Below are 15877 nucleotides of genomic sequence, written 5' to 3'. Positions count from 1 at the left end.
CCATATTAATACATTCCGTCACGCATGACGCTCCCAATGAGACTAAATATTACCGTGTAGTACTAAAATTAAGAGAGATATTAATATCTGGCTCTTAGTACCGGCTAAACATCATGTGTCTGTAATCCTTATGTGCGAATCAGTCCCACGAATACACATATGTAGCTTTTAGCACGTTCAGCCGAGGACATCTCATAATATTCTTATATTTAATAAGGTCACTCATTCTGTAGCCCCACTCCTAAATCAGGGGTGTTTGGCCAGTCTACCAAATGGGGTGTCTGGCAGGATACTATGGTTTGTAAGTGTGAGTTATAACACTCCCAAACCACTCCAGCTTCCTAAACATTTGGTCGCATTCCTTAGTAGGCAGGCATCTTTGAGGGTAACTTAAACAAAGGGCTAGAATCACTATTCAACTATTAACCCTTGCCCTCCCGGATGGATCCCAGTGTTTGTGTGGTGCAGTCACTGGAACAGAAACAATACATTTTTACAGGGGAATAAACAGTTGGATGGCTGAAGCAAGGCAAAACCACATTACTGGACCCCAGTCCAGTTAACCCCTTGCTTCCCAGGTGAGAGTAGAGGGTGGCCAAATGGGGTGTAACCCCTTTAATCCCGGGCCAAACCCTCTCTATCTTGACAGGGTCTCTGCAGCTGAACCCCATTCATTTCATCTTTGGGGACCCCTGCTCCCCGAGATACAGAACTCCATAGGGGCGCCGGTATCTCTGCAAAGTTTAAAGCTCAGAGAGGTAATACGGGTATACACATACACGCCGAGAGAGGTAATACCGGTATACACATACACGCCCAGAGAGGTAATACCGGTATATACATACACGCCCAGAGAGGTAATACCGGTATACACATACACGCCCAGAGAGGTATTACCGGTATACACATACATACCCAGAGAGGTAATACGGGTATACACATACACGCCCAGAGAGGTAATACCAGTATACACATACACGCCCAGAGAGAGGTAATACCGGTATATACATACACGCCCAGAGAGGTAATATCGGTATACACATACACACCCAGAGAGGTAATACCGATATACACATACACACCCAGAGAGGTAATACCGGTATACACATACACGCCCAGAGAGGTAATACCAGTATACACATACACGCCCAGAGAGCGGTAATACCGGTATACACATACACGCCCAGAGAGGTAATATCAGTATATACATACACGCCCAGAGAGGTAATACCGGTATACACATACACACCCAGAGAGGTAATACCGGTATACACATACACACCCAGAGGGGTAATACCGGTATATACATACACACCCAGAGAGGTAATACCGGTATACACATACACGCCGAGAGAGTTAATACCGGTATACGCATACACACTCAGAGAGGTAATACCGGTATACACATACACGTCCAGAGAGGTAATACCGGTATACACATACCCATAGAGGTAATACCGGTATACACATACACGCCCAGAGAGGTAATACCGGAATACAAACACACGCCCAGAGAGGTAATACCGGTATACACATACACGCCTAGAGAGGTAATACCGGTATACACATACACGCCCAGAGAGGTGATACGGGTATACACATACACGCCCAGAGAGGTAATACCGGTATACACAAACACGCCCAGAGAGGTAATACCGGTATACACATACACGCCCAGAGAGGTAATACCGGTATACACATACACACCCAGAGAGGTAATACCGGTATACACATACACTCCCAGAGAGGTAATACTGGTATACACATACACGCCCAGAGATGTAATATCGGTATACACATACACGCCCAGAGACATAATACCGGTATACAAATACACGCCCAGAGAGGTAATACCGGTATTCACATACACGCCCAGAGAGGTAATATCGGTATACACATACACGCCCAGAGACATAATACCGGTATACACATACACGCCCAGAGAGGTAATACCGGTATACACATACACGCCCAGAGAGGTAATACCGGTATACACAAACACGCCCAGAGAGGTAATACAATACACATACACGCCCAGTGAGGTAATACCGGTATACACATACACACCCAGAGAGGTAATACCGGTATACACATACATGCCCAGAGATATAATACCGGTATACACATACACGCCCAGAGAGGTAATACCGGTATACACATACACGCCCAGAGAGGTAATATCGGTATACACATAATCGCCCAGAGAGGTAATACCGGTATACACATACACGCCCAGAGAGGTAATACCGGTATACACATACACGCCCAGAGAGGTAATACCGGTATACACATACACGCCCAGAGAGGTAATACCGGTATACACATACATGCCCAGAGAGGTAATACCGGCATACACATACACGCCCAGAGGTAATACCGGCATACACATACACGTCCAGAGATATAATACCGTTATACACATACACGCCCAGAGAGGTAATACCGGTATACACATACACGCTCAGAGAGGTAATACCAGTATGCACATACACGTCCAGAGAGGTAATACCGGTATACACATACACGTCCAGAGAGGTAATACCGGCATACACATACACGCCCAGAGAGGTAATACCGGCATACACATACATGCCCAGAGAGGTAATACCGGTATGCACACACACGCCCAGAGAGGTAATACCGGTATACACATACACGCCCAGAGAGGTAATATCGGTATACACATACACACGCCCAGAGAGGTAATACCGGTATACACATACACACTCAGAGATGTAATACCGGTATACACATACACGTCCAGAGAGGTAATACCGGTATATACATACACGCCCAGAGAGGTAATACCGGTATACACATACACGTCCAGAGAGGTAATACCGGTATACACATACACACCCAGAGAGGTAATACCGGTATACACATACACACCCAGAGAGGTAATACTGGTATACACGTACACGTCCAGAGAGGTAATACCGGTATACACATACACACCCAGAGAGGTAATACCGGTATACACATACACGCCCAGAGAGGTAATACCGGTATACACATACACGCCCAGAGAGGTAATACCGGTATACACATACATGTCAAGTATTACCTTTCATTTTGTACTGGGCCGAGTGTCCAAATAGAGGACTGTCAGGTTCAATACTGGACACATAGCACCCCTGCTTCCCGCGATACTTTACCCCGAAAGGTGGTGCTGGTAGCAGCTCTGGCTGGGCTAATTGGGGTTATCAAAATGGCGGCTTAAAAGTCCCCGCGTCCTGCAGGCCAATAGGTCATTTTTTATTTATTTTTTGCCATCATTAGTCAAACAAATAAGATTGACAAGTAAAAAAAATACTAGATAAAACTTGATAGAACAAAAATAAGAAAATTATTTTTTTTGTTTTTTTTTAAAAGAAAACAGGAGCCAGTCACATGGATGATTTGTTTTTATTAAAAAAAATGTTTTTTTGGCATGCGACATGAGACTGCCCCCTAATAGAAAAACATACAAACACAAAGATATATATACAAAGGAGATGGAATGATGTACAATGCAGCGTATTACTGCAATCACATACAGGATTCAAATCACATGGATCGGGAAAGTTATCTTCCTGGGACTTTAATAGTGCTGGACGGACCAGTCCAAATCCAATCCCCCTACACCAGGGCGTCTCAAATTCAGTCCACACGACCCCCCCACACCAAGTCAGGATATCCCTGCTTCAGCACAGTATCTCAGTTTAAGACTGCACCGCCTGTGCTGAAGCAGAGATATACTGAAAACCTGACTTGCTGGGGGGTTGTGAGGACTGAAGTTGAGAACCTCGTACCCTAGTAAAATCCGTCTGCAGATTGGGTACTACAAAATCCGAGTGGATTCATTTGAATGCGCTACTGGATACAATCCAGGTGGGTTTGTAAGAATCCGCACTCAGATTCCATATTGAATCCGGAATCCGTAGCGCTGATTGTTCAAACTCTGCTCTCTCCAACCCCCCCCCTCCCTCCCATTCGGATTTTATCCTAGTGCGTATCACTAATGCGCCATGTGACGTGTCAGTGACAGGCACACGCCAAAACATTTGGAAAAGGTGGATTCGCCTTTCTGAGATCGATCCGCGGAAATCTGCGTCCCAAAGGAACCGGCCGACGCGAAGGATCCGCTCCCAAAACACCGCCCATCTCTAGATTTAAACGTCCGGAAGGCTGTAGGCCAAGTTATCTCTCATTAGCAGAGTTTTTCGGAGGTCTTTGACTAATAGAGGCCTCTGATTCCTCCACTTGTGAGCCTCCTTGAGCCCTGGCTCGAAATAATAGATGCAGGCTCCGAATCCCACCAGGATGAGAATGGAGAGGACCAAGTAACACGGCACGAACCAGTCCAAGAAGTGCGCCATTTCCTAAAGGGTGGGACCACCCTACATGGGACCAGCTGACGAGCGGCTGCAGCAAAGGATTCAGGCTCACGCCATGCACCTTAGCGCCTGTGTCATAGTCAAAGTGTCCTACTCAATGACAGCTGGGTCCTGTTTTTTTATATGAACCCAGGCGCCCTTCCATGAGTCTTAAAGTGCTGATGTCCATTCAGTTCTTGACCAGTCTCCCTGGGAGCGTGTACAGCTCTCTGCCCTTTTTAGCCCTTTCAATAATCGTCCTCCATGCAGAGAAAACACAGCCGGGTCTTCATGTCAACGTGACCATTGGTGTATGTGGGTCACATGCCAACTTTGGTCTTCATACGGCTCCGCTTTGTCAGATCAATGTTGCTGTCACCGGAGTGAAAGCTTCTCCCGTCTCCCCGGCCACCTGAGAAAAGCAGACATCTATTCTTCGCAGTGTTTGCTGTCCTAGGTTTTCTCCGTCTCCACGAGAGACCCAGGCTTCTTTAGCTCAGCATTTGCAAGGTCTCTTGGGGTCAGTAGTCCCCATGGCTCTTTCCCCCTCACCAGCTAGAACGTAGGCAGATGACGAGACCAGGGATGGTGCGTCAGAAGGCAGACGAGAGGAAGGCGGAGGGGGAATGAAGGAGAGGGTGGCTTCTACACATGGACACATCCACATCTCCTTCTGTCCCTCTGCATCCCCCAGTAATTGTCTCAGTCCTTCTCACCCGGAGGTCTGACGGCTAACGCCTCTCACAAAGCTGAGGATGGAGAGGGGGGGGGGGGGTGTAATGCAGTCTCTCAGGGTGAGTGGGGAGGGCTTTAGATTACCATGGCAACTGAGGAGCATTATATATGAAATTGGACTGGGAAGGGGAAGCTGTAATCCCTACTGGGTCTCATTAGCAATACAATCCCCCCCATGGGAAGTAACACAATGCTCCAGAGTGTTACAGTGATGGGGCAATATAGTGAAGGTGGCAGTGATGTAACACTATGTATACGCCTTGAAATCATTGTTTTATCATTTTCTGTGAGTCTCAGATTTGGAGTCAGTCTCAGTGATTTTTTTGCATCAGATAGGCTGCAGGGGACAGCACGTTCCCCCTTAAAATGCAAAAAATAAATAACAAATGGCTCCTGAATTCCCACATATAGCTGATTCTGGTTCATGGTAAGTTGATGGCTCGGCAAATATCCCAAAATAACATTTTTAACCAGCAAAACGTTCACATTTCTTTGTGCATTTAGCAAAAGAGAATTAGGTGAGCTCAGACCAAGCCCTGTAACAGAACGTTATCTAATATATCAGAGGCGGCCAACTCCAGTCCTCAAGGCCCACCAACAAGTCAGGTTTTCAGGATATCCCTGCTTCAGCACAGGTGGCTTAATCAGAGGCTCAATCAAAGACTGCACCACCTGTGCTGAAGCAGGGATATCCTGAAGACCTGACCTGTTGGTGGCCTGTAATGATTGGAGTTGCCCCTCCCCTGATCTAGACAATTGAATTAGCTGAAGGTTTTGAGTGTTAAATACTATTATTCAATATGTTGTGAAACGGCTTCTCCGTGCTGGGGAAGATTTTAGTCTCACGCATTAAACCGGAACTGATCTCTTCTCCAGCGACGGGAAAGCGGCTCCACCGTGTATTGTTTGGGGATCAGTGGGTGCATGAGAGGGACACTACGGGGGGTTATTCAACCAACCGGTCCTTGGGGGTTTGACGCGTCTCCCTATTGTAATTCAGTTGTTGTTATACAAGCGTTCCTTTCCCCGCCAGCACCAAAATAAGTGACATTTTTTTTTATTAAGCCAAAGTAAGTGAAAAAAAAATTATTAAGCCAAAATAAGTAAATTTTAATGGATAAATAATCAGGATTTGTAAATAAATAATTTAAAAAAAATGTAATTTTTAATAAGATTTTTTTTTTATTGTGCCCCAGAATATAACCTGGATCAGTGTTAACTCTTTTACTCAATGATTGCAATGACCTCCATGACCTCACTAATCCCTTTGATCTAGCGAACCCCATTTCAGTGCCGAAAGGGTTAAGGTCAAAAAAGTGTCTGGCTTTCACGGGGTTAAACAATTCAGTGACGTCAACCCCCCATTCGGATGGGAGGGAGCTTGCGTGGTGCGTGTAGGCGTCACTTCGTTTTGAACGTGGGAGCGCGCTGACGCTCGGCGGCGGTTAAACCCGGGCTGGTTACACTGGGTGCGGCGCGGAAGAAAAGCGGCGGCGGCTGGAAGTGCTTCTCACGCGGGCATGAAGATGGTCACACTCCGGCCCTTCGATAAACTGCCCGCGCTGAACACGGCCGCGGTGCTGGTGGGTCCCTCATGAGCCTCGAAGGGCGCGCGCGCCTCCTGCTTCGGTTTGACCAATCATCGTTCGCAGAGCACGGGCCGACCAATCAGGCGCTGTTATTTATCGGCTTGGCCCCGCCCACCCTGGTTTGACATTCGGGCGGGAAAGTGGCTGTGTCCTACCTCCATCTTACTTGTGGCAATGATAGCTTTTCCCAATGGTTTTCTTTTAGGTTGAACATCTTACCTGGCTAACTTACAAATGTATAATATTTATATTGGAAGGCAACATTGCATAGCTAAAACTGGAATTCTAATCATTCATTATTACTTTAACCATTTGATCACAAGTCTATACATATTTATGTAAAGCAAGTAATGTGTTACATAGAGAATACATAAAAAAAAATATATAAATATATTTTTTTATGGTATAGCCTATCCCATAGCTTCTTTGCATACCCAGTTAATCAACCCCACACTGATGAGACCCATTAAGGTCGAAACAGCTGTCTGTGGGTGGTTTTCTGGGTATGCACCTTAACCCTGGCTGTGCTCAAAGCTGTGACCATGCAACAAGCTTAAGCCTATAGGGAACCATGTTAAAAATGTTTTTTGAAGCAAAACGTGGCACTGAGTGCTCATTTGCATGTTATTTCCCAGAATCCCTTGGTGCAGTGGAAGTGCTGTATGCTGGGTGATAATGGGGAAAGGCGGGGTTGCAGACCTGCCTAAGACATGCAGATGAGCATACAGTTGTATTTGCATATTTGCTTTCCTGTGGAGGGTTTTTGTCACTTTTTTTACTCACCATAACTGAACTCAGTATTATGGTATCTATATCTATATCTAGAAAGAGATAGGAGGGGAGAGAGATTTGATAGAGTTGGTGAAGTCTTTAACAACCTTTTTAAATTAAATACCTTCCAATGATCCCATAAGCACAACGTATGAATAAACAAAGGGAGAATCTCCAATCTCTAAGATAAATATTCAAGAAATGAAGCAGACCTCAATTTATTTCACAAAAGACCCCAAAAATATGAGCTTCACAAAAAGTGTATATCCGTTACGCAGGCAACAATGAATGATGTAAATACATATCCCTCCCAAAAATAATGTTTTGTCTGGAGACTTGGCTACTACGCCACGGGGTCTGGCACACCATGGGTCGCTACGTCAATATTCCTGCTCGTGTTCCAGGGGAGATTGTGTCACGCGGTCTACAATGACGTGGAGGAGAACATCATCTCTTCCGTCATCCGTGACGCAGCGATCACGTGATCTCTTCGGAGAAGGGGTCACATGATCGGCCTCCACCACTCCAAGGGTTAAGAGACTCGATGTTTCAGGTCATAGATGTCATATATACAGTTTGGGGTTTCCAAATTGAGGGTGTACGACTTACTAGGATTAACCGCTCGTATTTAATTGAGCAAGGAATGAAGTAGCAATGTAAAAATCCGAGCTCCGTCATGTAACAGATTTGAGAAAATCACAAAGGAGAACTGTTTTAATAGTGCCTGCATTTAAATTTCAGTACGATTAACTTGCGTGATAATAGGTTTTTATATGACAATGTATGCAGTACTCACATAGAATGTGCAGGAAGAAGGAGCGCCTGCCCTGAAGAGCTTACACTCTAATTGTGGTGCCCGAGGCAGAAGGAGACAAAGTGACTCCCCCTAATGTCACAAGTTTGCAAATTGCGTTTACCGCACCAGATCTAAAAAGGGTGTGATAGATAGCTGGCCTTATTCTATATCCGCGTTCCACCATTAAAGTCAATTGGGAATTCCGAGTGAAAACGCCCTGATTGTCCGATTCGGCGGATATAGCTAATCCCGAAATGGTGATCAATAAGTAATCAAACAGCGCAATTTAATTAAGCGACGCCATGAAGATCGTACGTAGTAACATTCAGAGACGGGGTTAACGCTCGTCCTGGGGTATTGTTGGTCACGATAAACCTGTCGAAAGTTTTATGTCTACGGTATTAAATGTAGACGATTGGCATCTTTTTATTTTTTAACACTCAATTGGAATATATAGATTTTTTTTGGGGGTGGGGGGGTTAATTATTAAACTGTTGCTAATCCGAAAAGAATGTGACCTTACTTTAAAGCAGGAACAGACGTTCTGTTACTTTACCTGAGATAATATCGTATTCACCAAGCTAAATACACGCAGAACGCCTGTACTAAATCTTATTAGAATAGGGTTATGGGTCATGTTATTGTAGCACAATGTTGCGTTACCTTCCAATCACGGGATGTTACGTAAAGCTTGGCGTTTCTCCGATCCTAGCCCTGAAATAGGGGGAGACGGAGAGGGAAATAACACCAAGTTAGTTAAATTCTGCCTAACTGGTGTGACACCAATCCGGACCCTGCAAAAGCCCTATTTCAGTGTCTGGATGGGAGTAATGCCAGGTTTAGCTACGATTTGAATAACATCGTTATCACCCGGTTAACCGTAACAGACTTTACTGAAAAGGGGTACAGGGTACGTCATGCATGAAAAGTTTGTTTTCTAGGGGAAGATCGCGTTCACTGCTCCATAGGAGCACGGAAGTATCCTCAATTTCTGTTCATGACGACTTGGGGTGGGAAGGGTAGCGTGCCTGTGGCCATGTGATTGGGACACCAGCCGATCACAGGGTTGCGTATACGGAATGACATTAGTTTATGGTTGCACTTTTCCCCGAGTCACTGAGGTGTATCTGTTTGTTTTGCGCAGTTAGTTGGGACGGAGGAGAGTCACCGCGAGCAGCTGGCTGGCGCGATGCTGAAGGAGCCCAAAACCTTCGAGGTGAAGATGTGAGTATGGTGAATGTCTTGTAGGTGCGACTCCTCCTAGTATTGTATTGTATGTCTTTATATAGCGCCATAAAGGTACATAGCGCTTCACAGTAGTAGTACCAAAGTGAACTAATGACTGACATGATGGATAGGGTTAATGGAGCTGATTTTTCACCATTTTTAACCCCATGAGGGTTTTGAACCAGAGTTCCAATGACCCTCCAGCACAAGGCGATCGCGTGACTGCTTCTCGGAGCGAATGCGACCCCACTCTTGATGGCAATGGAAGAGGAGGTGTTGTCCTCTCCCATTTCTCTGCTGGCTAGATCCCGTTTGGCGTGCAAACGGAGCGCCCAGCACGACCTTCCTTAGAAAATGAGCAGCGCCAGACCTCATCACAAGGTGGCTATGCCATGGGTCATTCAAAGGGTTAAAATACAGCATAAGTGTTAAAGTCGCCACCTTTCACTGCAAGGCAGCGGTCGCCTCAAATGGATGCGTAGGATGGAAACATAACCATGTATTAGTGGGAGGGATGGACATGATGGTGATAAAGGTCAATACTGTTTCATGCAATGTTCTTCTTGTAGCCACATGGCTCAGTCCCTCCCGCTGCCGTACGAGAGAGACCACCTGCGCCCACGCTTTGACATGGTTGTCTTCTTAATCAACCTGCACAGCCAGCTCAGGTAAGCACCGGATTATAAAGCAACGGCCATTTTTGATAATCCCTGAAAGAAGTTAAAGGTGTAGTTCCCCCTAAATATGAGCGATGTTGACAACGAGCTCAGTGTGATGGCCCTTTCACGGATCCCGAAGTGGTAGCAGATACCAATGTCCTGTCTTCTCCTTGCAGCATGTCCACGGTCATCTCCTCTCTCTCCCATTTGGACGCCAGCTTCTTCCTAGGGAAAGTGTGTTTTCTCGCCACCGGAGGTATGTGATGTGGGAGGCATTTTGAAGTTTATGGTTTCTTCTAAAACCCCTGTGCTGTCTCCGCGATGTCGCCACCAAGGACCGACATCCGTGAGATTGGAGTGTTCTGGACCAAAAGTTGGTATTTTGGATGTTTATAGATAAAAATGGACATATTGCCAACAATGTACTTGGCGCTTTACATTAGAATTGAGGTAAGTATAATACGAGTGCAACGTATATAAAAACAGACGTTGGGAAAGGGAACCTCGGTCCCTGAGAGCTTACGATCTAAGTGGCATGTTGGGAGACTTGGGTTGTAAGCTCTTCGGAGCAGGGACTCCTTTTCCTAAATGTTACTTTTATGTCTGAAGAACTTATTCCCATGATCTGTTATTTGTATTTGTATGATTGTCTCGTGTTTTACTGCTGTGAAGCGCTATGTACATTAATGGCGCTATATAAATAAAGACATACATACATACTTCCATAGACAGTAGGCGAATACATATGTGCAATGCCTGGCTTTGATGGTGGGTAAGTGCTCCTGTGGGTGTGGGGAGCGGTGATCATCAGACCAGGTTATTGAAATGCTTCATTCAGAAGGGGTGTGTTTAGATTTGAAGGGGGCGAGAGAAGGTGCTTGACATAAACTGAGACTAACTGACTTGCACTAGCAGGGGACAGTGAGGGAACACGGTTTTAGGTGAGAGAGAAGTAGAGGTCGATGGGATGGACAGGAGACAGATCTGAGCAGAGCACAGTACACAAGCAGGGGTATAGTGAGAAATCAAAGCTGTTGTAGTGGAAAAGTGTTGATTTGTATCCATGAGACCCAATAGTTTGTCAACTAAAAATCAGTGACCCTGACCCCAAATCAGCGGGAGTTGTCAGATCTGTTGCCCTGGATATTCTTTTGACCTAATGAAGCTCTGGTTTTTGCTAATAGACCTTGTAATCTAGAGAATGCAGAGAAGAGCCACCAAATTAATAAAGTGGATGGATAATCTGATTTATGAGGAGAGGCTAGCTAAATTAGAATTGTTTACATTAGAAAAGAGGCGTCTAAGAGGGGATATGATAACTATATACAAATATATTCGGGGACAGTTCAAGGAGCTTTCATAAGAACTATTCATCACAAAGGACTCGGGGCATCCCTTAAGGTTGGAGGAAAGGAGATTTCACCAGAAATAAAGGAAAGGTTTCTTTACAGTAAGGGCAATTAAAATGTGGACTTCATTACCCATGGAGACTGTGATGGCAGATACAATAGATTTGTTCAAAAAAAAAAGGGGGGTGGGGTTGGACATCTTTGTTAGAAAGGAAAGGTAAACAGTGATATACCAAATTCGTATACATGGGAAGGATGTTGATCCAGGGATTAATCCGATTGCCAACATTTGGAATCGGGAAATAATTTATTTTTCCCTTATGAGATATCATTGGATGATATATCACTGGGGTTTGTGTTTGCCTTCCTCTGGGTCAACATACTGTAAATACGGATATAGGATAAAGTATCTGCCGTCTAAATTTAGGATAGGTTGAACTTGATGGACGTATGTAATTTTTCAACCTCATCTACTATGTCACTATGTAAGCTGGGCTTGTTCTAAAGGCGCTGACCCGCCTATGACCAAAGTGAATCTTACGGAAGAGACCAGGTCATAGCGCAGATTGCTGTACTGTTGTAAACTCCCGTTGTCACACTTTCCCTTCTCTGTAGGCGGCAAAGTGAAACACTGTACGGTTGAAATATCCACAGTGAAGACGTTGGCCGACACACACCTCAGCGCTCTGCTGCTGTCTGATCTCAGTGTAAGGATTGTGTCTTAATTCTTTCCTCCAACACAATGTTATCCTCCGCCAAAGAATTGCCGAAGTGGGGTGTGTCTTACTGATTTGTGAGCAAAGTATAAGGTCTTATTAGTCAAAATCTTAAAAAATTAAAAACTCCCACTTGTGAGCACATTTACATCTCAAACAGGTCCACCAACGGGCCATTCCCCATAGCCACTCCGCATGCAATGCTTCCACTGCAGCCAGGGATTCTGGGTAATGACATGCAAATGAGCACTCAGGGGTAGAGCCACAAAACTCTGTTAAATCAGGGCACTAATGTGACGTTATATAAAGTGTTAATGGACATTCGCTTCCGGGACTTTAACTGAGACCCTCAATGAAAAATATATGCTAAAACAACTACCGTTAGGCCCCTCAGTAGCACATGGCGTGCGCATACATTATGCAGGCCTTCATGGTCACAAAGGTAGCCAAGGGGTTAATAGCAATACCCTACCAGTTGTACTGATATGCCATACAATGGGTAGTTAGGGTATTTGTATTGACCCCTTAGGTATGTACAATACATACGCTCATGGACACTATGGCTTCTAAGGGGTCTTTGCTCTACAGCACAGCGGGGGTTAAAGTGCATGAATGTGCTAATACGTGGGTTTCTATCTCTTTGCGGTAGATAGTTTTTGACACACTTTGACTCGCCAGAAATGACTTTGTACCTGGTTCAAAACCTTTTAAAAGGACAGACACTTTAAACCGAGCATCTTGCATCTAAAATGAGCACCGAGCAAAGAACCACTGTAGAAATGACCCCACAGAGGTGGCATTTAAAATCAAAGGTACATATCAACAACAATATAAAAAGAGACAGCAATAATAGATATCTCGCATGTGTTGTGGGATCTAAACACAACATCCCTGGAGTAACAGTATGGCAGCCAGTTACCATTCACCTGTCACTGAGGCCTCTAGATACCAGGAAGTGAGTTTAAACTCATCAAACCGTATCCCCTGAACATCTGGAGACAGCCTTTACATCTATTTATCTAATCTATTTATCTATCCCACTAAATCTGATCTCTCTCTGGTAGCTCTTTAAATCTGGTTATACTGTATTTGTACATGTTATGATCTCACTACATTTTTCTGCGCTGTGAAATATGTTGGCACCGAAATAATGATAAGAATAAGGATGCAGTGTAACAAAGCAAGACCTCCGTATACCACAGCGATTACATCAGCTATTCTTTAGTAGTCGTATTTGTTCATTAGTCATGGAAGGGGGAGCAATGCTTTGCTATGTCCGGCGTTGTCAGTGTCATCTTAGATCAATCCCTTGTTTCCTCCCAGTGCGAAGAGGACGTGTGTTACACAGCCCAGCGGCTGCTTCAGATGTTGCGTGTGTGTGCGGGGCTGGTACCTGGGATATCGGCGCTCTATGTGGGTTCACTAATAAAACGCTCCTCCCGTCTGGATCAGCCTTAGCTCCGTTTATCTGATCAACACTACGGCCAGAGAAGGATTCCCACGTGTCAGCGTGAATACGTCCGTCTCTGAGAGCGCAGGAGGAGGGTTTGCAGACTTGATTCTCTCCATGCTAGAGCACCTGATGATTATTTATTTGCCTTTTAAATGCACAGTTCCCCTTGCATTGTTAAATGTATTTAATGCTCCTCACACTGAACAATAGAGTGACAGTTTGCACCTTTATTTTTATTTTTTTTGGTACCCTATTCGCTTATTTCTAAACTGTGTTTTTTTTTTTGGCCCACAAAATAAGCCTAAAAACAAAATTAACCTGGCTGCTGAGCACCTCACACTGTGTGACGACAGTGAATTTCAGCGCCTGTTCTCAGAGAATCCCAGGACAAGACCACTTCTCTGAGAAGCCTGTCTGGGAAATGGTGCGGTGCTGCCAACGAGTACAGCAGAGACAGCCTTGTAGAGTTGACATTTTCAATTAAATCATAAACAGTCTCTGAAAAAAAATAGTCTGTAAATCTGCTTTAAAGGACATGTCATATAGTTAACTTTCTACATCAGGGTTATTTTGGAGAGGACAAATTGAACCTCTGAACCCTTAGAGAAGGGTTTACATGGATAAGTGCTTTGGACTTCATTGCTAAGCTGTAGTGTGTGTAGCGCCTCCCCTGGTATTGAAGGGGTTAACTAGTTACTATAGGAGACTCGTACTACAGCTGTTAAATGGCTCAGAATCGCCAGGACAGATTGAACTCATTTGTACTTTATTTAGCAGTCTTTTCTCAATAGGATAAAATGACTACAAATCCCAGAATGCTTTGGGAGACGTAAATGCAAACATTAACTGATAGACTCTGTCTCCGTGGCCTGATCCACTTAGTTATGTTTCTTAAAACGCCAGGATATTGTAGGACCGTATTCAATATGCTGGGAATTTCCTCTCCAGCGCAGGGAAGGTGATTTCACGGTATATTGAACAGAGATCTTAGGTTAAAAACATATGTATTTGTTAAAAAAAAAAAATTGCATTTACTTATCCTTTTTCATCCTAATCACATCCTTCAATGTCAAACCCTACAGCGGTTTTCGACTTGATATTGATTTAAAATCCCTTTTAATCCTCTGCTTAAATATGCCGGCCACTGAATTCTCCAGGTTATGCCTAGTAACTCAATCCACAAATGATTGCAACATTGGGTTCCCTGCAATATTCTCACCTTTAATTATGATCCTTTACCTGCCCAATAATGTGTTCAGTATATATATGTATATGTTTTTTTTTAAATGTCCAAGTATAGACACAAATTCCTGATTCCATGTACATAGTTACATAGTAGATGAGGTTGAAAAAAGACATACGTCCATCAAGTTCAACCTATGCTAAATTTAGACAACAGATACTTTATCCTATATCTATACTTATTGATCCACAGGAAGCAAACACAAACCCCCAGTGTCATATCATCCAATGATATCTCATAAGGGGAAAAATAAATTCCTTCCTGACTCCAAGAATTGGCAATAGGATTAATCCCTGGATCAACATCCTTCCCATGTATACTTATTTGGTATATCCCTGTATACCATTCCTTTCTAAAAAGATGTCTAACCTGTTTTTGAACAAATCTATTGTTTCTGCCATCACAGTCTCCATGAGTAATGAATTCCACATTGTAACCGCCCTTACTGTAAAGAACCCTTTCCTGTGTTGCTGGTGAAATCTCCTTTCCGCCAACCTTAATGTAGACACAAATCTTACATCTAGTATGAAAACACCACTAAAAATACCATAAAGGGGTTGTATTTTCAGTACATAGAATAAGGCTTTGGGCAGCAAGCTATGTAAATCTCTTAAATTACATAGCATAGTAAATATGGCAAAGGTGTTAAAAGTAACAAGTGTTGTATCTAAACATTTTAACTAATGAATGTGTGCTTTTTGTTGTATAGTAAAAACATAATAAATATATATTTTTTTTATACAGTGTTTTTTTTTATTTGAATCCTTTATTACTTCTACTGAATAAAATCCCTGGTTGTCATAATCATTGTGTGTTTTGATATGGATATCTTTGTAATGTGAGCTGTCTCGTGCTAAGATGTACTGTAATGTACTTAGTATACAGCAGGACACCTGTAGATGAGACTTGGTCTCATATCATATCTTGGTCGAAATATCTAGAACTCTTGCTGGCCCATTATAATAGCTGTGGTCTTCCTGT

The 15877-nt window shown here is 43.9% G+C and overlaps 2 protein-coding genes across 5 annotated transcripts in view; one reads left to right on the top strand and one right to left on the bottom strand.

Moving 5' to 3' along the window:
• CENPM (centromere protein M) overlaps positions 1 to 15635 on the top strand; it is a 66944-nt gene extending 51309 nt beyond the window's left edge. For 2 of the 4 annotated variants that reach the window (XM_075573897.1, XM_075573895.1), the window contains exons 2-6: positions 9394 to 9473; positions 10046 to 10144; positions 10312 to 10391; positions 12100 to 12191; positions 13524 to 15635. In XM_075573897.1, the coding sequence (XP_075430012.1) occupies positions 9439 to 9473; positions 10046 to 10144; positions 10312 to 10391; positions 12100 to 12191; positions 13524 to 13658 (441 nt within the window). In that variant the 5' untranslated portion in view covers positions 9394 to 9438 and the 3' untranslated portion in view covers positions 13659 to 15635. Of the gene's footprint in view, positions 1 to 5198; positions 5521 to 6407; positions 6677 to 9393; positions 9474 to 10045; positions 10145 to 10311; positions 10392 to 12099; positions 12192 to 13523 lie in introns of those variants that run through there. The other 2 variants (XM_075573896.1, XM_075573894.1) reach the window with 2 other exon arrangements.
• On the bottom strand, positions 3966 to 5114 carry SMIM45 (small integral membrane protein 45). Its single transcript, XM_075575065.1, has one exon. The coding sequence runs from the start codon at positions 4359 to 4361 to the stop codon at positions 4155 to 4157; it is 207 nt and encodes a 68-aa protein (XP_075431180.1). The 5' UTR covers positions 4362 to 5114; the 3' UTR covers positions 3966 to 4154.
• Positions 15636 to 15877: the final 242 nt, after the last annotated feature.

Source organism: Ascaphus truei, chromosome 17 (genome assembly GCF_040206685.1).
Source record: "Ascaphus truei isolate aAscTru1 chromosome 17, aAscTru1.hap1, whole genome shotgun sequence".
Lineage (NCBI taxonomy): Eukaryota > Metazoa > Chordata > Amphibia > Anura > Ascaphidae > Ascaphus > Ascaphus truei.
Note: the sequence above shows the minus strand (reverse complement) of the source record. Positions and strands in the feature narration are given on the sequence as shown.

What these genes read in the sequence shown, in the direction of transcription:
- SMIM45 (XM_075575065.1), bottom strand. Translation starts at nt 4,361, where the DNA reads ATGGCGCACTTCTTGGACTGGTTCGTGCCGTGTTACTTGGTCCTCTCC.